The sequence below is a fragment of the Populus nigra genome, chromosome 7 (assembly GCF_951802175.1).
Source record: "Populus nigra chromosome 7, ddPopNigr1.1, whole genome shotgun sequence".
In the NCBI taxonomy this organism is placed as follows: Eukaryota; Viridiplantae; Streptophyta; class Magnoliopsida; order Malpighiales; family Salicaceae; genus Populus; species Populus nigra.
The window spans coordinates 6,622,452-6,646,598 of NC_084858.1; the positions used below are offsets into that span (position 1 = coordinate 6,622,452).

Consider the following 24,147-nt stretch of genomic DNA (forward strand, 5'->3'; position numbering starts at 1 on the left):
TTTTTTTTTCATATATGGAAATGAGACATATGTGTTTACTAGTCTTGCTGACGTTACGGACATGCAAGTTATTTTAGGCTAAACTAGGTGGATTGTCTTGCAACTCGGTGACTCATTCTTAATCCTAAGGTTCACAAAAAAAAAAAAAACCATCAACCCTGCCACCGAATTCACAGAGAAAAAAATCACATTAGTGTAATTTATTTGGTAGAGAAGTTATTTTAGGCACATGCCTTGGTTTATCTCTCTTTTGTTTTAGATAACTCACTTATAAGGAATTTGTTTTATATAAAATATTTTTTAAGAAGTATTTTTCTATGTTTTTTAATATTCTATAATTAATTTTTAGATTTAGTTCATTCATAAAAAGAATTTCAACTCCTAAAATATTTCACAAAAATAATAATAATAATAATAATAATAATAATATAATTCAACAACCTCCATCGATCATCATTATTGTTGCCATAATCGTGACTGCCATCAAGACTATCATTGTGTCATCACCCCACCCTCATCTTATATCTACCATCATTTTTATTTTATCATTGTAACACATTATCATTAATATTATATATTTTTTACTTTATTATTTATTAAATATCACAAAATATTTTTATAAATGCAAATCTTTTACTCAAAATAATAAAATATTTTTGCGTACGTAAAATACTTAACTCAAAACAAACACCCCTTAGCGATTGAAGTTTTTGTCTTTTAAGAATACACCAATATTGCTTGTTTCTACACAAACGTACGTGTGTTAAAACTAAATTTAAAATTGATTTTTTTTATTGAAATAATATTTCTTTTGTTAATCTAATCAATGTCAATGTGTTATTGATTTATAATTTTTTTTAAATCTGCGATAAGTTATTTATAGATTTTGTTTGAAATTTTACGTCAAGTAATAGTGAAAACATCGACTATCAATTGCAAAAAATCATTAAATTTAGAGATAGTCAAGATGATAGTTATTCCAACGGTTTCTATTTATCGTTATCATCATAACACAATGCTTTTTCCACATTCCGAGCTGTTAGAATTTCTTATTTTCTAGATGTAATAGAGTTGCTCAACATGAAAATTCTTTTGCTTCAAAAAATTATTACTCATAATTTATTTTTTATTAATATGGGTGTTCGGGTCAGTTTACGCGTATCTCGACTAATCTCACAGACCCTAAAATTAATAATTATATAAATTTTTAGTGGTTTTAATAAGATTCGAACTCATAATTATTGTAGAGCTATCGTAAAACCTGACCAATTATGAGAGTTAATTATCACCCATGATTGCTGACACACATTGATGGTACCCAAAAAAAATTCATGTACTTTTTTTTTCAGTTAAGAGGAGTCATAATAGGGCATATTTATAATTACAAACTTTTAGATAGAACAAGCATAACATTTATATAAATAATCGTAACGCAACATGCATAACATTCTATGTAAATCAAGCTCATTTGTTCTCGATCAATGACTTTTTTTAGTTAATGAGTCGCTGACATTCACTAACCTCTCCTCTAATGACAATGCGAGGCACTACAGATAATGGCAGTACTAATTTTTTTACCAATCAACTATTCTACAACATCCCAAAATGAGCTAACATGATTTAAGTATATAAATATCTTGAGTTATGAGATAAATAATAAGTTATCATATTAAATATTTTAAATTTCATGCTTTAAATTTCAGTTAAAAACAATGTCATATGAAGAAGATATAATTTTTTAAATATGATAACTGAATTCTGTTAATAAACAGGTTTCGTGAAGAAACGAGTCCAAATTACGTTCCGAAGCTTCTAAACTAATATCCAAGTTTTTAATTCAGCAATTTAGTTTTTCTAAATCAAAACTTGAAGATTTCATGCAATTTATATATTTTTTCAATATATTTTCTCTCTCGTACATTAATTTCCTCTTAATGATACGTGAGAATTTGAGATAAGAAGAATTAATAGAGGGAGAGAGGAAGCTGTTATGGTGTTTTAATTCTCCATATCTTATTGAACTCATTTTGGCCATATATATAGCCTTACAACTGATAGGAAATAACAGGAAGATCATGAATGCTGGAAAATAAGTAAAAGACCCATTAGGCCACCTCTAAACTTTTTTATTAACAACTCTATAAATTAGACCAAGTCTTATATAACTAACTCAACAAATCAAGACTAGCAAACTAGACCAAGTCACACGATGTCTTTCTTGCTTTTGTGCTTCTGCCTTGCAAGACTTTGCTTAGCTTGCATGTTCTATTTTAAATAGCTTAATCCCAATTGTGGGATTAGATGATGCCCTCGGTATCACTAAGGCTGGTATAGAATGTATTGGCTAGTGGGGTTTTTTGTAGCTGGTTTCTTTCCTTAATTAGTCTAGCCACTCCTATTATATCACAGCCAAGTTAATGGCTTGTTTGATTTTGACATCTAGGCGAATGTCATCTTGAAGCTCTGCAATGAAACAACCAGTTAAGAAACTCTCAAGCAAGCCATCAACTTGGTGTGAGAGCCTTTCAAAAGCTTCTTGGTAAGCTGACACGATAGTATTTTGTATAAGACGAGTCAAAGATTCTGATGGGTTGTCATAGTCGATTGGACCAAATCGGAGTCGCGTAGCCTTGGTGAATTCATCCCATGTGAGTGGTCCATGAGATTTTGAATTCATCTCTTGATGAACTAAAAGTATTATTCTACCTTGTAGATCTACCCAGTTAAATCATTTCCATTGAAATTTTAAGAAGGATAACTTGAGGTGTTGATGGGAATGGTTAGTAACAGGATTCAATTGAGTTGTATTTTGGTGCAAAGACTCTTCATGAGCAAAAAAGTTGATGTCAGAGGTGCTAGTGTTTGGGTTGCGTGTGGTTCAGAGAGCTTGAAGCTCTGTCAACACTGCTTGTAAGGCAACGTTCACCTTATCAAAGCTTGATTTATGTCGTGCCAAGATTTTGTTGACTTCATTGTTGAACTCCATAGTTGTTTTGCCATGAGTGTCCACGATTGGAACTAGGCTCTGATGCCACTGTTACATGAGAATTTAAGATAAGAAGAAGAAGAAGAAGAATTAATAGATGGAGAAAGGAAGCTTTTTCGGTGATTTAATTCTCCATATATCTTATTGAACTCATTTTGGCCATATATATAGCCTTCCACTTGATAGGAAATAACAAAAAGATTAAGAATGCTGGAAAATAAGAAAAAGATCCATCATGCCACCTCTAAGCTTATTTAATAACAACGCAACAAATTAGACCAAATCTTATATAACTAGCTCAAAAAATCAAGACTAACAAACTAGACCAAGTCACACGATGTCTTCAAGCCCAGGTTTTTCACGACTCCATCACACACACAGAGGAGCCAGGACAAAAAGGCGAGTGTGTGGTAAAGAATAAAGGGCAAGCTCATCCAAGCATTGCCCTTTTAATCTTAGCTGGTGAAATTGTTTCTTGTCCTTGGTGCAGTCAGGGTTAAGGATTTGATTGGATCTATCTAAACTCTAAATGACGAGGCAAGTAGATGAGAGGCCATGTGTAATACGCATAAACAAGTTTATTTACAGTGCTCGATTAACTAATACAATTGCAGATTGGATCCATAACTGCGGGAACAGATTTCAAATCCATGATTAATAATACATGTGTGTGTATCTACACATGATACGTGCAGCATATACACTACTTAAAAAAAAAACCACAGAGTTTAGACCCTTAATGCAATGTCTACTGGGGTTCCATGGAACTGAACTAATGATGATGTGTCTCGATTGAAACTTTTTTTGAGGATGAAGGCAATGTGTTGGTTGATCGGTTGAAGAGAATGTATGATGCGTGAGTTTCAATATCAGAGTTTTGAAAGTTGAAGACTGTTGATTTACGTGGTGTCAAATGGAGAGCATAAAAGTGAGAGTAAGTTGCCTGACTGCGAGATCACTGTCTTCTCAACGTCACTTGCCGATATCTTTATCAGATTCACGGCACTTCTGGCTGGCTTCCATTCTTTAGAGCCCTTGTTTTTCATTCTAAATCTCTGCTTTCGGTTTAAAAAGGTCCAAATTTGAAATGGTCCTATGTCTATTCTATGGGCTCGATGTTTGTCCAACCCAGCAGTAAATGCTTGGGTCCTCAAGAACTCTGTTGGCAAGTCGAAATCTTGGCCGAAAAGCAACATTTGCCGAACAAAATCAATTCGGTTGAGTAAGAGATTAGTTGAGCTGTGTAAGAAAAACTCAACGCATTCAGGTAGTTGAAACAAAGAATGTGATCATGGCATACCAAACTCAATGTGACAGAGCCCAAAAAAAAAACGATGGCAGGTATCTTCTTTACATGCCATGGCACCTACTAATTGTGCAGAAACCAAAAAAAGCAATACCATGGCTCGAGGGCAGGGCATAAGCATTCTAAAATCATCATTTAGTGGCCACATTTTGTTGAAACAGATCAAGTGTGGATGGTGTTAAACCCTTTTTTTGGGTCCACTTGAAAACAATGTCGAATAAATAGACAAGGCCCATGACAACGTGTGCCTGGATATCCACCTTGTACACAGGAAAGCAACTACCAGGGGACAAAGTTGACGGGCCTTCCAATGTCTCCCGTGCAGAAGCACTGCATAGCTGCATCTGCTATGGGTAATGAGCATGGTCCCATATTCAACGGCCTCGGGTCCCGTTGTCAGATTAAACAGTCTGGTTGATGGCTCGAAACTCTGTTGCAGGAGGGAAGCAGTCATTGTCTAGCCTGGAATTTCAACTATCGCTGTGAACCTTCGCTGTCTAGCAAGTCTTGAGCGTTAACGCGGTTGTAGCCGGTTTCAAAAAATTTAAAAATTATTTTTTTTATTTTTTATTAAAAATTAATTTTTTTATATTTTTATAATTTTAATATGCTGAGTTTAAAAATAATTTTTAAAAAATAAAAAAATATTATTATAATATATTTCAATATAAAATATAATTTAAAAAACAATTGTAACCACACCAAGCCAAGCTTACTGTTTGAGTTGCGCTTGCTTCTTGTACAAATAACTGAGATTAAATACCCACCCAAAAATAATGATTATAAATTGAATAATTGCATCGTCGGCAGGCGTTTGACATTTCATCTCCTAGCAAATTCTACCATGCTCTGTCGGATCATTCCGAGAGCAAATGAATTATTTTCGAATTGTTAACGCATTTTCAACACAGATCTTACAAAGATTTTGAATCAACACACGAAAACTCGCTCACATGTTATGGATAATTTTTTAAACAAGATATTGCATTTTTCACTATTTCTGGAATAGATTTTTCGACACCCATTGTATAGTTTTTCAAGCCATGACCGAATGGAGCTGTGCTATAAAACATGAATAAATAAATAACGAATTTCTCAACGAATACACTCAAATAGCAGATCTTTGATGTTACCAAACTCGCATGGCTTATACTTCTCCCATAATTTTTTTTTTTTTTTTTAGATTTGAGGAAACCCCACCCCCGGAAAGCGCACTTTGTGGGCTCAGGTGAGTGAGTAAACCCCGGCTGTCCCAGGCTTTTACAAGAGGTGCATGCCCTGACTCGAACTCGAGATCTGCTGTGCAGATCTCAAACCCTTTGCCACCACGCTACACTTGTTGGGCAACTTCTCCCACAATCGTGACTGTGTTCACTGTGTTTATCATTTCTCGACCGAATGTTTCTAGTTGTTGCTGAATGTGTTAACTTCTAGTCATGCCATGACCGACAGACACCACAGATGCCATCGACCAGTTTAAAAATTTGAATTCAGCCAAGGGATCTTGGCCCCATAAAGGGCCATTGGTATTACTGTGGCGCTCCTTCCTTGAATCAATACAGTACAACTCGTATAACTCCGGTGGCATGTAAAACTCACGATTTTTCTCCTATGAACATTAATGTTTACCCAATGGGTCCCTTGCCCCCACTCTTCCTTGTCCACTGATTATGTTGGCTGTTTGCAAGAGATACCCCTCTGGAAAACGTAATATACAAAAATCGCCTCCATTGGCCTCCAAATTTACAAGCCAGCCAATCTTTGCCAGCAAGTTTTTGAATAAACTGTAGCTGTTCCTATTGGACCTTCACGAATTACTAAATGACGTTAGCTGATCTGAAGTGCAAAAAAACCATATCATAGGAGTGACAATGATTCAAAGAAATAAAGAATGTCCATGGCGGGAAAATTATGTTAGATACAACACAAATAATTGGATATTCGAACATATTAATGATTTGTGTCTAAAATGCTAAACCAAGTAGGAGCGATGATGCATGCGTTTTTATTCCCTCTTAGGGTCCGAATATCCTTCCTCACCCCACATTTATTCAATGGAAATCGTTTTTGCGTAATTTTTCTTTAGATTACAGCGATACGAGAGATGAAACTAACTTGATGGCTACATGAGCCAAATATAGAAGGAATAAATGAAGTAGTGTTGGGAGAAGAGAGAATCGATTTTCACTCTATTGCTTAAGCGACCTGTGCGACCTGCCTGCTTAAAATAGGGCTGAAGCAGCAGTCTGTAAGATATTTGGGGCTATGAATAGCTAAAATCCAAGACTGGCAGGTGGAAATAACTTGTGTTTCTGGCAAGAAACGTCTGCCATTTTCGGTGCATTCACGTGGTATTGTAAGCTTTCTCCGTAGAAAGCAATAAAAGTTTCTGGCGATCCAATACTTCTGGATAAATCCCACTTAACAATTTTTCTAGTTCAAGCTCTATTTACCTACCCAAATAAAACTTGTATACTAATGGGAAAGTTGTGTTAAAATATTGACAGCTTCGTATTAAATGTTATTTAAGCAATCCTATGAGCCTTCGAGGGGGCATCGATCCGAGAATGTATTAGGTGATATGTTACATTGACACTCACGTTCGACCTGGTTAAGACAAATGATGTGGGATTCGGTTGAAATTCATGAGAATTTCTTGATTTAATTTGTGCTCTACGTAAAGGCCTCATTGGCCATGGTCAACAGAAAGTTTGTTGAAACTTGTAACCAACCTCGGATGGCATCCCCAGGTTGTCTCAACTAAGTTCGACAGTACCATTCTGAATCTTTGTTCCAAATTAAGGAACTTCGAAACAAAGAGATTCATAAGTTTTCCAGTCCTAATGATTTTCTCAAGATGGAGACTTGGGTTCTAAAGGGTTCTGTGCTCATTTTTTGCACTGCAAGCACCCACTAACAAGCATGTTCTGCAGTGATTCGAATGGTTCGTTGACTTCAACTTTCGAATTCAAGCTTCATTTTTCTTTGACTTCCATGCACGATGCTCGCTCTAATAATTCCTCCTTCTAGACTGCTAGTTAGCCAGAGTGCTAATTTATTGCTAATTTATCAATTAACACACAAACTTTGACCAAATTAAGGCTGGAGATCTTGGTGATAACACCGAGTTGAATATGGTAATATTTAGTCTATAAATATGAAAATAAAATTTGTCCAGTTTATTCTATCAAGAACAGACACCGTGGATGCACAAACCAGGATATATCTATAATTGTATCTCTAAGAAAGTTGATAATTATAAGGTGTCACGAGTGTCTTGGATGAAATGAATATCTCATTCCATGCCAAAGGAGGGGGCATAATCCCAAAGTAGTTGACATAATCTTTTCATATTCTACAGTCACAATACATGCTTTGCTATGACGCATACCAGAATATAGAATACAAGGATTGTTACTATTCAAAATCTTTCAAGATCAAGAACACGTAAATATAAAAAGACTTTTACAATATTCAATTTTATTATTGTTTGACTTGGTTTTGGGAGAATAAACCATGCACATGCTTGGTTAATCATGAGTTCTCTGAAGATTTTACTAGTAACTCGTAGAAATAACTCTATTTTATATTTATATAGATGATTTCACTGAAAATTAAACACTATTTATATAGAAAATAAAACTTATTGACATCTTTTTAATTACAAACTAGCACTATTCTCAGATTACCAAAAAAAATAAACTTGTTTTGTAGGACTACATAATTGCAAATAACTTTATTATAGGTCAAAATCCTCAAAGGTTAATAACATCATAAATATAAAAAGATTTTTAAAAGACTTAATTTTATTCTTCGTACTTTTACCTTGTCAAAAAGCTATTGTAATCTTTTATAAAAAAATAAAAAATAAAACTCTAATAATAAAGTAAAATATATATATATATATTTTTTATTCAAATAAAAAAATCTAGAAAAACATCATCATAATAATAAAAACAAAATAATAAAATTAACTAATAAAAATATCTATTTTAAAAAAAAAAAACTATTACATCACCATCGCATGATGCGACGAAGTTTGGCATTGATGAAATATAAAAGCATGCATTATTAGATGCATCCAATCTTGTTCTACAAGGGAAGAGAAAAAACAGACCAGCAGTTAGCTGAAAGAAATAACCAGAAAACAAACAAGTTGCAATCACGCCATTCATTAATCCACTTCTTGTAATCTCTCCTCCTAATTTCATATCAAAGTATGAATGCACCTTTTAATACAAAATTAAATCGTGTCCTTTTCAACCTAGGGTTTGGGTTTTGTCTCGTTTTTTTTTTTTTTTCGCTTTCCTTCGGATTCGGTTGGCGTTGAGTTAAGTATTGTATAACCCTGTAATTTGTTGGATCAAAAACTGTGTCCTATTTTGAAAAAAAAATTTATAAATTTTTTTTTATTTTAAATATTTTTTAAACATTTTAGATTATTTTGATATATTTATATTAAAAATAAATATAATATTTAATATATTTTTAAATAAAAAATACTTTAAAAAATAATAATTATTATAATACAAATAGGTTCTTAATAGATTGGATTAAGATGGTGTTAGTTTTACTAGAACATTGTTTGTTTTTTAATGAAATTTATTTTTATTTTAAATTAAATTTTTTATATTTTTAAGGTTATTTAGATGTGATATATGAAAGTAAATTTTAAAAATAAAAAATATAATTTTGATGATTTTTTTAAAAAAATAATTTAAAAATAAAACACTAATTTCTTTGACTTTTATACAATTTGCTATTCGTATAGCTATTTTCTATTAAAGTATATATAGTGGAAAAAAAATTATTTATACTATTTAAAATGTAATTTTATAGATTTAGCTCTTCAAAATGTCTCCTGCCCGTAATCTGTCATCAGTGGCATTATCGTGATAAAACCCTTTACCCAGCCCAAAAGTTATCGGCTAATCACTTAACGTCTCTCTCCTTTGCCTTTCACTTTTTCTAGTCTGTATCCGTTAAAACACCACACTGTCGTCTTCTATCCTCACTCTCTCTCTCCCTCTCTCCCCTCTCTCTTACAGCACCAAGAAGTAAACTCTCAAATTTTCCTCAATTTTCCCAGCAACCAAACACCAACGTTTTCTTTCTTTAACATTCCCTAGAAATTTTAAATCAATGTCGGATTTCGACACTGAAACAAAAACCAACACCACCACCACCAACTACAATCTCCCTCACAAACTAACCTCAACAACGCCATTTTTGAATCTTAAACTCTATGTTTTAATTGCAATTCTCTTAATATGTCTCCTCTTAGTTTCATTCTTAATATTTCTCTGTGTTCACCTACGCCGCGCCTCTAGAAAACGCAACAAGATGCGAGTGAAACACAGTTCGGGATCTATCCCTTTAGTGTCTAAAGAAATTGTGGAGATTAAAGATTTGGATTTTAAGGAAAACAAAGAGAGAGACAAGGGCAATGTAGTGACTGTGGGTTTTGTAAAGATGGAGAGTGGTGGTGGTGGTGGTGGTGGTGATGTGGAGATGGGAAAGAAGAGTGGAGAGAGTAGCAGTACTATTAGTGACGACATTTCGTCGGTGGAGGAAAATATAGGGTGGGGTCGATGGTATAGTTTGAAAGAGCTCGAGATTGCGACACGTGGATTTTCTGAAGAAAATGTGATCGGTGAAGGAGGGTATGGTGTTGTCTACAGAGGAGTTTTGCAAGATGGGTCTGTCGTTGCTGTCAAGAATTTACTTAATAATAAGTGAGTTTTCAGTTTTGTTTTAATTATTTCTAAGGTTCTGTGTGTTTTGCTTTAATTGTTATAGTTTTTGTTTTCCTTTTTGTTTTTTACTGTTTCGTTTATGATGGCAATTAAAGTTTTGGTCTATTAATTATGGGATTAAAGTAGAGGGTTACTTTGTTCCTTTATTCTTTTTCATTTTAATTGTTTAATGCTTTGTTCTTCTTCCTTAACATTATCCTCATACCTTTGAGCTTAGGTGGGGTTTTTTTTGTTTGACCTTTCTCTTTCTGTCCCCCTTTGATTTATGAATGGGAAGGCTTTATTTTCTTTTTGAGATGTCGAAGGATTGATCTCATTAAACTATATTTTTAGCGTTTAATTCCTTTTTCTTTTTTTTATTTCTGATTTTCACTGGATTTGGGAGTTGCAAAAGCGATGCACCGCCCCCCGGCGCCCCCCCCCCCCCCCCCCCCCCGCTGTTGGGAAAACTGGAAAGATAAGAAATCCTGAAAAATGGCTTGTGATGAAATCAATGTTTAAATACACACTATTGCCCTGATTCGTTACAGAGGACTTTTGAGAATTCTTTTACTTATTATTGTTACAGCGTGCTGGGATTAGTTTATGAAAATTCCCATCAAAAGCTCAAGTCTTTGAATATTTGTGCACTAAAATATTTATCTGGATGGACTTAACATGCTGCGAACTTTGTATTTCTAGGGGTCAGGCGGAGAAGGAGTTTAAGGTAGAAGTTGAAGCAATTGGAAAAGTAAGACATAAGAACTTGGTGCGCCTAATTGGATATTGCGCAGATGGTTCTAGCAGGTATTTGTCATATCCAGTCCAACCCGTTTATGAGAAGTTGAAGGAAGGAAATACCTCTTGTTCTTTTGCTTTTTGCTCATTTGAACTGTTACTGGCCTTGCAGGATGCTTGTTTATGAATATGTTGACAACGGAAATTTGGAGCAATGGTTACATGGTGATGTAGGTCCTGTTAGTCCTATGACCTGGGATATCCGAATGAATATTGCAATTGGGACAGCAAAAGGGTGCGGTACTCTAGGCTCTAGTTTCATGAGTATTAATCTTCTTGCCGGTGATTGGTGATTGATTGGTGAAAAATGAACCTAATTACTTACTGTTCTTTCATGGTTATTGATTTTAATAAGTTGCATCTCTTCATATCTAAGCACCTATATAAGTGTTCTTTCATGGTTAATTGATTTTAATCAGTTGCATCTCTTCTTTATCTAAGCACCTATAAAGTTCAGACCACAGAATTGCAGTCATTTTTATCATTGTTGAAATTTAACGAGCGGGAATACACATTTAAGTCTAAATGACTGGGTTTCTAATATTGGTTTTTCCCTGAGAAAAGGTTCAGAAATTGTAGTGATTGTGAACTGACAAGAACATCAGAGCCCAGACTTTAAATCTCTATGAACTCTATTGTTTTATTTTTTCTAATTGAAAGATGCTTGTGATTTTTGTGTTTAATTTTTATGGTTCCTCCCTACGCTGCAGGCTGGCCTATTTACATGAAGGTTTAGAACCTAAAGTTGTTCATCGAGATGTAAAATCCAGTAACATACTTCTGGATAGAAAATGGAACCCCAAGGTCTCAGACTTTGGATTGGCCAAACTCTTGGGTTCTGAAGCAAGCTATGTGACCACACGTGTTATGGGGACATTTGGGTGCGTATCTTTTCAAATATTAAAGCTATAAATTTCAAATTAACTTAAATGTGGATGACTTTCATGTGTTCACTTTTCACTTACACCTCTCCTTATTGTCATCTGCTTCAGATATGTATCACCTGATTATGCAAGTACAGGCATGCTTAATGAGGGGAGTGATGTATACAGTTTTGGTGTTCTTCTTATGGAGATGATTACTGGAAGGAGTCCCATTGATTACTCCAGACCAGCCGGAGAGGTAAAAATTAACCCCCCACCCCCCCCCCCCAACCGTAGCATCTGTATTAAAGATTATATTAACTATCATAACACTGCTTCAACGGAATTTTGTCAGATGAACTTGGTTGATTGGTTCAAAGGAATGGTAGCAAGCCGTCGTGGAGAGGAGCTTGTAGATCCCCTCATTGAAGTTCAACCTGCTCCAAGGTCTTTGAAACGAACATTGCTGGTTTGCCTCCGATGTATTGATTTGGATGCCAGTAAGCGACCAAAAATGGGGCAAATTGTCCATATGCTTGAGGCAGATGAATTTCCTTTCCGGGCGGTAAGTCCCCCCCATGCATGCTATTTTCCATGTATCATTTTCATCTAAACTGCTTGATGTTATATCCAAGATGTTATATCCAACTAATGTTACTTGTAATTAAATGAACACTCGGTATTGCTTACATAAGCAATACAGTTAGCAATTAGCATATTCTGCAGATTAGATTTTGCCAGCCTAATTGGCAAATAAATCATCGAGATTCTAGAAATTTAGAACAACATATTTTTTGGACCAACTACAAGGCAGAAAGGATGTTTATATGAATTTTAGATTGGCTAAACATATTTATTTGCCAACAAGAAATTGCAAGAATTTCCAAATTCTTGTTTTTTCTTTCAACTGCTTCAAGTTGCTATTTGTTTGTGCAGGAACTTCGAACAGTTCGCGAGAAAGATCCTCCTCCTTCCCATGCTGTTATCTCCAACAAACTTCAACATCCAACCAAGCATGCTGGCAGTGGTGCTGATGTTGAGATATCAAGGCGAAGATGATTGTTCGCAACCTGAAGCTTATTGTGCTGGATTCAGATTATTTTGTAGCATAATTTTCCACATGTATACGAAAGAAGTGATTACATCTTCAATGTGCATATATCATATTTACACGTTTTCTCCTCCACCTTCTGGGTCGTCCATGTTCGCTGATATATTGAGGCAAGTTCCATTTAAGTGAGCGTTGTAAATACTGACTCGGATTCGAATATGTGAAAAAAATATGAATGGCATCTTGGAATGGGTGCGGGATGGTTTGGCTCAAACGTGGCCTGTTTTTAACTCGTTTGGGTCCTTTAGATTCAATTAGAGATTATCGACTTCGCTAATTATGTTAAAATCCTTAATGCGGACATTAATCTTCAAATTACTTGCGCTGGAAGATGCCTCTGAGTCGAGGAATCTGAGGATTGTGAACTTGGTCCGGTGGTGACAGGTTTAACAAAGAACAAAACCTGATGCCCCCAAGTTGAACCTGTCAGCTGTGGCTCAATTGCCAAATCCCATGCTTAGAGAATGAAACCATCACGGTTATTTGTTGATCAAATTTATCACAAGTTGACCTGTAAAAAGTTAATATTTATTTAGTATGTAAAATTAGACTCAGAAAAAATAAGGAAAATTAAATCATATAATTTTAGAAGTTAATAAACATGATCGAGATTATTATTTTACTAAATTTGACTTGACTTTTAGTTATAAAAAAATTATTATTTCTTTTTACAATAGTTACAAATATTAAAAAAAAAGACTCATTTAAACCAAACAATTTATATCATTTCTATTCTTGCCTACATTTTTTATTTTCTATCATTCGACATGTAATTTTAATTCTAAAATAATAAATTACATTAAATTTAAAATATTATTAAATTAGATCTTAGTATTTTTTTTTAAAAAAAAAAGACATTTAGCCTATAAGACATTAAATTATTTATTTCGTTTAAGAAACTCTTCTTATTAAAGAAAACCTATGTTAAACGATATCATAAAATTTTTATGTTTATATTTTTTATATTTTCTATATAATTATTAAAAAGATATAATTATATTACAATTCACCTAACATAGATAAATATCAAACTAAATATAAGAAATGTTTAAAGATATGAGAAAAATCTTGAGTTTTATGGAGTTATATTGTGTGCTTCTTTTTAAATTTAGGTTTCATTTAACTTGAAGCTTATTAATTGGAAGCTTATTGTGATGGAAATAATTAAATTGTCACTAAATTTTTTTGTATTTTTTATCATTAAGTGATTTTCTTTGAAAATTTTATTCTTATTCATATTATTTTTATTTCATTTTATTTAAATCATTTATTAATTATAATATTATTAACTTTTTTTATTTAATTTTATAAGTGTAGTTGTCGATATATAATTAATTAAAAAATATACTTATAATTTTATAATTCAAATTTATATTATATTTTCCATGTGTTCCCGGTCACCATCATCATGGTAGCAATTATGTTGTTTTCATCCTTTTCTGGCAGTCACAGTGTTGTAGTTTTTATGGTTGTTGTCAAGTCTTCCAGAGCTGCAATTGCCCACTTCTGCTACAAGAAACCGCGCCGCGGTAATTTGCGCGTGCTGGAATGGTCCATGGGCGGTGCTGAATCGGAGTTGCAGTGGGATTCAAATTGGAACCAGGCCGAAGGTGGTCTTCATGCTGTGAGCCCAGACAAAGAACAAAAGGCAGATCTAATCCACCATAGAAACTCATTTCTTCAACCCAGAAACTCAGCGTTTAGTGGGTAAGTGGATTGGACATGGCGAGACTTGACGGGACATGATTATCTGTGAGAGAAACTGGGATACAGAGATCCTATATTTTACACGGCTGTTTGGTTGCTGAAATTTAATTTTTTTTAAAAAAATAAATTTTAAAAAAATAAATTATTTTTTGATATTTGATAGTGTAATGAAAAATAAATTGAAAAATATTTTTCAGTATTTGGTTATATCATGGAAAATAAGTTGGAAAATAACTTATTAATGTTTTATTTTTTAAAAGTTTATTAAAATAATAAGAACAAATCTTACAGATTAAAAAGTTGAATGAGAATGAAATTGAAAAAAAAATATAATTTCATAAATCATCTCAAATAAAATAAATAATAATCAAAATAATAGAAATTAAATCTAAAAAATAAAAAATTTAAAAGATGAAGAAATTAAAATAATAATAATTAACTTTTCATAAATTATTTCAAATAAAATAAGCAACAATCAAAAGAATGAGGATCAAATTTGATAGATAAAAAATTTCAATTAAAAAAATGATAAAGAAAAAGCAAATAATAATTATAAAAATGAAGACCAAACTTAATATAAAAATTAAAGTTTAAGGGATGAAATTGAAAAATAAATATTCAAAACAAAATATATATAGCAATCAAAAATTTAAGGATCAAATTAGATATAATCAGAAAATAATATGACATTTCTAAATTTTTCATAATTTTTTTAATGACAAATAAATATAAAAAAATTTAAAAATTAATTTTTTAAAAACCACTTTTTGATGAGAAACAAACCCTATTATTTTGTCTCGATTCTATTCTTTGGTACCGTGGGCTGCATTGTACCATATGTCTGTAATTTTATTCGCCTTGACGCCTCTACTTATATGTATATATATGTGTATATATATATATATATGTATGTATATATGTATGTATGTAAAAGTAATCTCCATCATCTTTACTGTCGCCTAGGGCAGCAAATGTTATTTCTCTTGGTTCTTGCGTTGGAATATTTGGTATTTATCACTGTTAACAAATCTTGTCCCTCCCACGCTGTAAGCATTGTTAGCAGTCCCTCTTAAGACACAAAAGAAATCAATGGCTCCCGCGTGCGGAGTGGACAAACCAATTGTAGCGAGCGGCAATGATTATGTTTCCATGTCCTCTGTCAAACGGCCGATTAGTTTTCAAACATGGAAAAAAAATACCTTTACACTTTCATCCACGCAAGATTGCATATTAAAACAGAATTCGTGATTAGTTATTGCTATATTTGTTGCTCCTGTGTTGTAGTGGGTTGAGCAAAAAAAAAAATTGTTATAAAACAAATATTAGGATAAAAAATCCAAGTTTCAAGTCATTAATTCAATTAATAATTTAAATAATATGAAATAAAAAGTAAAACAATAATAAATTAATTAACAAAGAAAACAACAAAGAAAAAAAAAGCAAACAAAATCAGACCTGAACCTATCCAAATTATTAAACAACTCAGTGTAAACTTAATATAAGGTAAACCAAAAAAACAAAGCAAAACTCTAAATTATAGAAAGTTGACTCAATAAAATAAAATCACAAATAAAAAAAGAGGATACAAATAAAAAAAATAAGCAAACTCGGACGAACCTCGTAGATCCGGTCTAATATCTAAAACCTGAACCTCGTAAATCTGGTTTAATCTTTAAAACCTGCAGCTTGTGAAATCCTGAACCTGAGTTCAATTAATAAATTTAGCTTTTAAGAAATTTAATCTTGAGAGATGAAATTGAAAAAAATATATTAATTAAAAAAATTTCAAAGGATAAAAAAACAAAAAGAATGGAGATAGAATTTAACAAAAAAAAGCGTGAGGATGAAATTTGAAAAAAAAATGATCTCATAAATGAATAGCAATTAACAGAATGAGAATAAAATTTAAAAGATTAAAAAAATATAATAAGGAGTGAAATAAAAAAAAACATCTATAATTTGATAGATAATTTATATATTAAAAAATAATATGAGTGAAATTAAAAAAACAATAGGGGGTCAACTCAAGAGAAGGCAAACCACAAAAAATACAAAACAAAACCCATAGAAAAAGAAGAATAAAAAGAAGAAAATATCATAAAAAAATCAGACAAACCTCCTAAATATGATCTAGCCTCTAAAAATTGCATTCCGTGAAATCTTGGATCCAGATTCATCCAAGAAGCTCAATCATCAACTAATTTAATTTTGAAGAATGAAATTGGTGAAAAGATATTATTAAAAAAACTTGCAGAAGCAAAGAAAAAGAGCAAAAAAAAAAATAGGGATAAAATTTGATAGAAAAAAACATCAGAGGTTGAGATTTGAGGGGAAAAAATTTAAAAAACAAATCCAAAAAAAATAACAATTAAAAGAATTAAAACTAGATTTGAAAGATAAAAAAAACCATAAGGGGGTGAAATTAAAAAAAAAACATTATAATTTCATAGATTATTCATAAATTAAAAAACGGTAGGGGTGAAATAAAAAAAATAGTAGGCAAACCACATAAAATTACAAAACAGGATAAACAAATAAAAAAAATCACCTTAAAAAACTAAAATAAAACAAGCGAGTTTAGGTGAACCTCCTAAACCTTGTCTAACATTTAAAACTCACAACTTGAGAAATCTTGGACCTCAATTTAACCAAGAATTTTAATCATTAACCAATTTATTTTTTAATGATGAAATCAATAAAGAAATATCAATAATAAAAAAAAACATCCAAATGCCAAAAAAATAGCAATAAAAAAATAAGGATACAATTTGATAGAAAAAGAATTTGAGGATGAAATTTGAAAAAATAATTAAAAATGATGTAAAACAAAACAAGTAGCAATTAAAAAAGTAAGAACCAAATTTGAAAGATTAAAAAATCTTAGTGGGTGAAATTAAAAAATATTTGTAATTTGATGGACTATTTATTTACTTAAAAATGGTAGGGGTGAAATAAAAAAAATATTTGTGATTTAAAAGATAATTTATAGATTAAAAAGTAGTAGGAGTGAAATTAAAAATTATTTATAATTTCATAGCTTATTCTAAAATAAAAAAATACTAATAAAAAGTATTGAGACCAAATGTGAAGGGGAAAAAATTGAAGGGGTTGTTCAGAACTTTTATAAAAGTTGGTACAAAATTTGAGGAGGAAAGAGAGAATAAAAGGAGAAAAAACAATCGTCAATACCAAACTAGCATTTAGAAGGCTATGAGATCTTCCAAGCTTCATCCCAAATGGCGATGTTTGGTGGTCGAATGTCCTCACACGCGCCACTTGAACGGCACGGGGCTCATCCACATGTTAGGGCGTGAAAGTCTCAATAAATAAAAGCATGTATTTCCAGTTTAAGAAGAGAGAAAGTTTAATTCCATTAGAAAAACTAGAAAAAAAAACTCTTTTATATGAATTCAACCAACTCAAAAATAGTGGCAGGAAGCATCACACCAAGAGGTGCGGGACAAACTCCTTCTTTTAAATATTACAAATATTTTTTTTAAAAAAATTATATTAAATATATGACTATTACAATATTACCCCTAAGCAACCTCAAAATCTTTAACAAAACCAGTGTAAAATGACCAAAAGTCTTTAGAAGAAGAGAGTTGCATTATTCTTGTTTTTAAGTGTGCCAAAGTAATTGCATTATTTTGAAGAAATAAAAAGAAAAAGGCACCCATGAGTCAAAGAGCATTAGAATTATTTATTCCAAGACTAAAGTTGTAATAAGGAAATGACAAAAATAACCTTATGCAATATGAAATAAATTAATGAATGTGTAGAAATGATGGATAGTAAAAGCACAAATATAAAATAAATTAATGAATGTGTAGTCGATGCAAAGTGAGTCCGTAGGCATGGAAATGGACTCAAAGAAATCCAAAAGGATTGATTTAAAGCATTTCCTAAGCTCATGAATAATTAGAAAAATATTTGTATGTGCTATGAATGGACATGAGGAAGAGGAATAATAAAAGGGTAATAGTTTGTATGTTTCATAATTGGACATGAAGAATATATTAAATTGAAAAATATATAAATGAGTCTAATTGGTAAAATAAGTATTGAGTTTGGAAAGAAATCTATGTTCAAGAAGCTAAAATGGTATATAATATGAGAAATTAAAATGAATATATAGTTAAAATGGAAGTAATGTTAAAGAATGAGATAAGATATAAATTAAATATGATTGCGAGATGAAAAAAATAATATTAATAAAATAAAGTTGAAATAATGATCTAATTAATTACACATATGAGGTGAAATGAATCAAATGAATTTGCATTGAGATGAACTAAAGAGTGGAATGTAAATCAAGGACTTGTTATGAAAGCAGCATAGATAGTTAATGCATGGTATGATAAAAGGAGAGTTCATCGGAGGTTGATGGGCATGTATTTATTATAAGGAAATTAACTTGGCTTTGCTGTGTTTATAAAAAAGATTAACGGAATTGTTTTGTTTATCATGGTTTTAATTTTTTTTTAAATAAAAATAATAATTTTAAAAAATCAAAACAATATCATTATCAACCGGTAGGGCCTCGTGTGGGCTGAACTAGGTGAAGCCATCGAATTATTCAAATTTATAAAAAATTCTGACCGATCACGTAATCAACTCGTTAGCCGAGTCAAATTAATAACTATAGTTTATAATCTAACCCCGAATTGACAGGCATTTAATTCTTGATTCGCTCTTCTAATAATCTTGGAATGAGATAATTTACTGCTATCAATCACGCGAGAGACAAAAATCCAAATCTCCTGACCCTGACCCTGACCCTGACCCTGACCCTGACCCGCACTGGTCATCTTCCTTACTTCAATTAACCACGACCTCTTAATCATTGAATTTGAAATAAAACACTGAGTTTTACGTAAAATTAGGTCCTTCAATATTCAATTTCCCGCAACAAAAAGTGAAGCCGTAATTCATAACTAGCAGCCTAGCAGGTCTTCCTGCTTCTTACAACGCAAAACCAGCCAAGTTGCACTCTGAAACTAACACGTGTCACTCAGATTCGCATAAACTCCCTAAAATAAAATCCGCCAAGAACTCCAAATTACCATCGCCACCCATTTTATTTGTTTTTTGTGTGTCGTTGCCTAATAGCGAAAAAGGCAAAACGAGCTCTTATTTAATTACATCCACCACCAGATCTACTCTATCTGAAACCATCACGGCGCCGTTTTATAGAGAGAAACATTTGCCAAGATTTAGAGAGAGAAAGGGGAGGATTGGGAGGGGGCGATGGAGGAGAGGCTAATGGCTAGGCTAGAATCGGCGGTGGCACGATTAGAAGCACTTTCGTTGAGAGGGGGAAGTGTGGCGGGGAGTGGCGGGGATGATGCTTCAGCGACGGATCCGTCGATTGTAGCGTTCGAAGATTTCATGGGGGCATACTTCGGTAGGGTTTCGAGCGCTGGAGAGAAGATTGGAGGACAAGTTTTAGAAGTCACGAAGATTCTAGAACAAGCTCTTAACATGCAAAAGGAACTTCTCATTAAGATCAAGCAAGCACAGGTACTAAATTTATTTAATTTATTTATGTTTTTTGAGGTTTTAATTTAAAATTAACGAAGTTGGCGCCATGACAATTCATGTGTTTGACAGGTCGATTTTGATTTAGTTTTTAAGTATTCGTTTTCTGTTGAATGGAAGGTTTGTTGAGAAAGTGTAAATGCTAATGGCCCTTTGGAATGGGAACTTGAAATGCTATGAGAATGTATGAATATTTCATGGCTGTAAGGAATTATTTGAGAAATCACTGTTAATTTCAGGTTTTTATGAAGTGTCATCTTCGGTGACAATCTAACTGAGAACGGTCATTGTTGCACGATGAAGTGAAATTCATGTTAGAATATTTAATAGGAAAAGTATATCTTCGTTATTTATGGTATCATTGTTCTCTGGTGGTCAATGTAGTTGACGTTGTAAATATTGAACGAGAACCTGAAGACGGGATAGAAATAATGGGTTAACATAGAAGCAGTGAAGGGTTCAAGATACTGGTTAGGGGCTTGCTGTCCGCTTTTGATTTCCTTAGCAATTTCCATTGATAGAGAAAATGAAATTTCGTGATGTTGAATGGCTCCTTCTATTGGTGCAGAAGCCTGATCTTGCAGGATTGGCTGAATTTCTCAAGCCATTAAATGAAGTGATCATGAAAGCAAATTCAATGACAGAGGGAAGGAGATCTGATTTCTTTAACCACCTGAAGGCAGCTGCTGACAGTTCCACAGCTTTAGCCTGGATTGCCTACACTGGAAAAGATTGTGGTATGTGAATTTCGTTGTCTATTCTATATTCTAATAGCATATAGGTCTTGATTCTTCCATGTAAAACTCTGATATTGTTTTCTTTTTTTTATTTTTTTATTTAAGGTATGAGCATGCCTATTGCGCACGTGGAAGAAAGTTGGCAAATGGCTGAATTTTACAATAATAAGGTACTTTATGATCAGCTGGATCCTTGCAACTCACTACAAGGAGCTGCCACTAAGTAGGGATGTTCTCTGTAATTGTTAGCTGTAGGAAGAAAATAGAACTGTTAGCTTGAAGAGGATGTTTCTGAACCAAAAAGGAAAGTTTTGCATTAAAAGCACACCTTGATTAATGTATAAAGCAGCGTCTTTCAAGGAGTCCTGTGACTTTCTATATTAAAAAATTAGCCACCAATCCTGCAATTTTTTTTTTTTGATTTTGCCATATGACTTTATACAAATCTTTCTTCTGTAAACCTTTGTATAATTGTATTCTTATTTGGTGTTTGATACCTGCATTGAACCACCCTGTATTCACATTATATCGTTGTAAATGAAAATGAGTTATTTAGTGAACAAGGAAACTATATTAATCGTTGCTAACATTTTGTTCTGTAAAATTCAGATTCTTGTAGAGTACAAAAGCAAAGACCCAAATCATGTTGAATGGGCCAAGGCTTTGAAGGAGTTATATTTACCAGGTTTGAGGGATTATGTAAAGAGTCATTATCCCTTGGGTCCAGTGTGGAGTGCAACTGCCAAAGCAAAAGCTGCTGCACCAAGCGCTCCTGCTCCTCCACCTCCTCCACCAGCTTCTCTCTTCACTTCTGAATCTTCTTCTCCTTCATCATCAAAGCCAAAAGTAGGGATGGCTGCTGTTTTCCAAGAAATTAGTTCTGGGAAGCCTGTGACTTCAGGTAATCTTATGTTTCACTTTCTCCACAAAAAAAAAATTCGTCAAAAGATATCTTGGGTCATTGTTTTTGCTTTCTCATGTCCCAGGTCTTAGAAAGGTCACAGACAATATGAAGACAAAGAACCGTGCTGATAGAACTGGTGTTGTTGGTGCTAGTGAAAAAGAAAGCCGTACTAGTTCACCCTCTTTCTCCAAGGCAGGGCCTCCAAAACTGGAGCTTCAAATGGGTCGTAAGTGAGTGTTTGTAATTTTGAAAATGGTTTTGATTTTAATTTTAATCATCAAGTTGACATGGAATGTGATTTGTATATCGTGTCTTTGGTTGCCCCCTTTTGCAGGTGGGTTGTTGAGAATCAAATTGGAAGAAAGAATTTAGTAATTGATGACTGTGATGCAAAACAGTCTGTGTATATTTTTGGATGCAAAGATTCAGTTTTGCAGGTTCAAGGTAATTTTTATACTCTGTAAAAATATACAAATGCAAACCAACCATCTATGGATATTGCCCAATATCATGTTCTCTGTTTAGAAATCCACAAGCAGCTTAGTTGATTCTCACAATCTGCAGGGAAAGTTAACAATATAACAATCGACAAATGCACTAAGATGGGGGTTGTATTCACGGTTAGTATGAGAAATTCTGAAAGAAAAATGCAAATATAGTTTACTGCTCTGATGTACCATTACACCTTTTGAGTTGAATGCTTATTTTATTTGATAAACAGGATGTGGTGGCTGCTTGTGAGATTGTGAATTGCAGTGGTGTTGAGGTGCAATGCCAGGTATCTTATTTCAAATTATATTTGACTTTGTTATTACTGTTTTTTTAATTGGAGATAAATAAGTATTAATGCTTATTCTATGGATCATGGATTACAAGCATGATCTAAGTTACATCTAAATTTATCCCCTGCTCTAGGGTTCTGCTCCAACAATTTCAGTGGACAACACGGGAGGCTGTCAATTATATTTAAGCAAAGGTTCTTTGGGGGCATCGATTACTACTGCTAAATCTAGCGAGATCAATGTATTGGTACCTGGTGCAGAACCTGATGGAGATTTGGTATGCTTTCAACTTTCAGATGTTTTCCTTCTACCCTGCTTAATCCACAAAGATTTAGTTCGCCATCCCTTGTCTATGTCACTTTTCTTGTCTTGTGGTTGGGTGGGGGGTTTGAATGTTCAAATTCCATCACTCTCTTAATAGCACGCTCAAATCACAGTCATATTCCTTTTGTTGCAGTTTTTTTGAAATTTTACATTCCAATTTCCTCAGAAATGGCTTCCCGTGTCTACATTTGTAGGTGGAGCATGCCTTGCCACAACAGTTCATTCATATGTTCAAGGATGGCCAGTTTGAAACTACTCCTGTCTCCCACTCTGGAGGGTAACTGAATCAAGTTTCTATCACCTGATGCTGATTTCTACTTTCCTATTTTTTTTATTTATTTTCTTGATGGCTGAGGGGTGGCTTTAATACATGTTTTTTTTTCCTTGATTCAATTTGCCATCGATACATGATTGTGATGCATGATACATTGTCTGTTCATGCCCTTCTTTATTGCTTGGGTATATTCAGACTTTTTGGAATTTTCTGCATGATTTTTATTTGCAGGGTTTGTCTCCCCATGCCTGTCTTGTTGTGAGGTTCTTGTAACTGCCATTTTTGTTGCAATGAGAATGAATTTTTGTATTATTCTGCGTTGTCGAAGCCTGGTTTTAATCTCTATCCATACTTCTTTCCCTTGTCTCTCGTGTTGATAAACTGAATTTGTCACCATCCTGAAAATTTAGTCATCGAGTTCAGGAAGTCGTTATACCTTCTGTATATAAACATGTCGATTGCATGAAATAGATGCTGTAAATTCAATGAGATGCGAGTCTCGTCCAGGTTAATCCTTTAGCCCATTGGCAGATTAGCTTGATTAAACAGTAATTCCAACAACGTACGAGATGAGCAATGAACTGGTGAGTTGGGTTCAAATTTGAGACACGACCTGGGTTCCATCCAAGATTCGTTGTGGTCTCGTTGCTGGTACGCTGAATTATTGGCTCCACTTGTCTAGGAGTGGTCTCTCGTAAATTTGACTTGTGGGTGGGTTGTTAGGTCTTGTATGGGAGTCATGAGAGGTGAATTAGTAATGCTCTGCTACTATGGTGGTGCATTGTTTTGCTGCTGCACATGAATGGTGGATGTGGGGATAGTCATCAAAACATGGTTTGCATTCGCACCGGATGCTGTACATATTCAATTATTTAGGTGTGACATCCGTCCCCGAACGTCACTCGCTCTTACAGAGGAAGTGGGGCCTAAATTTCTACTTTCAACTGGGTAGGTGGCTGAGGCCAGTGGAAGTTGCCTGCCTTTTCCAAGTAACTTCTGGCCCAACCAGATCCATCTTGATTCTTGATATTACGTTTATTGATAATCTCATGTTTAAAGTATATTTTGGTTTAAAAATA

General features: G+C 33.4%; 2 protein-coding genes across 2 annotated transcripts; both read left to right on the top strand.

Moving 5' to 3' along the window:
* Window positions 1-9,275: 9,275 nt before the first annotated feature.
* On the top strand, window positions 9,276-12,874 carry LOC133698428 (probable receptor-like serine/threonine-protein kinase At4g34500). Its single transcript, XM_062121338.1, has 7 exons — window positions 9,276-10,027; window positions 10,730-10,834; window positions 10,938-11,060; window positions 11,536-11,706; window positions 11,818-11,947; window positions 12,044-12,253; window positions 12,625-12,874. The coding sequence occupies exons 1-7, from the start codon at window positions 9,435-9,437 to the stop codon at window positions 12,745-12,747; spliced, it is 1,455 nt and encodes a 484-aa protein (XP_061977322.1). The 5' UTR covers window positions 9,276-9,434; the 3' UTR covers window positions 12,748-12,874.
* A 6,514-nt stretch (window positions 12,875-19,388) lies between these two features.
* On the top strand, window positions 19,389-23,313 carry LOC133699915 (cyclase-associated protein 1-like). The gene is made up of 10 exons (XM_062123434.1): window positions 19,389-20,029; window positions 20,616-20,784; window positions 20,890-20,954; window positions 21,394-21,685; window positions 21,771-21,918; window positions 22,023-22,132; window positions 22,253-22,308; window positions 22,410-22,466; window positions 22,604-22,747; window positions 22,989-23,313. The coding sequence occupies exons 1-10, from the start codon at window positions 19,757-19,759 to the stop codon at window positions 23,073-23,075; spliced, it is 1,401 nt and encodes a 466-aa protein (XP_061979418.1). The 5' UTR covers window positions 19,389-19,756; the 3' UTR covers window positions 23,076-23,313.
* The last annotated feature ends 834 nt before the right edge of the window (window positions 23,314-24,147 follow it).

Bases quoted from the DNA above. Each gene is read 5' to 3' on its own strand.
- LOC133699915 (XM_062123434.1), top strand. From the start codon at position 19,757: ATGGAGGAGAGGCTAATGGCTAGGCTAGAATCGGCGGTGGCACGATTA. The intron at 21,686-21,770 runs GTAATCTTATGT...CTCATGTCCCAG, and splicing joins TGGGAAGCCTGTGACTTCAG to GTCTTAGAAAGGTCACAGAC. The intron at 22,748-22,988 runs GTATGCTTTCAA...CTACATTTGTAG, and splicing joins CAGAACCTGATGGAGATTTG to GTGGAGCATGCCTTGCCACA.
- LOC133698428 (XM_062121338.1), top strand. From the start codon at position 9,435: ATGTCGGATTTCGACACTGAAACAAAAACCAACACCACCACCACCAAC. The intron at 11,061-11,535 runs GTGCGGTACTCT...CCTACGCTGCAG, and splicing joins GCAATTGGGACAGCAAAAGG to GCTGGCCTATTTACATGAAG. The intron at 12,254-12,624 runs GTAAGTCCCCCC...TTGTTTGTGCAG, and splicing joins ATGAATTTCCTTTCCGGGCG to GAACTTCGAACAGTTCGCGA.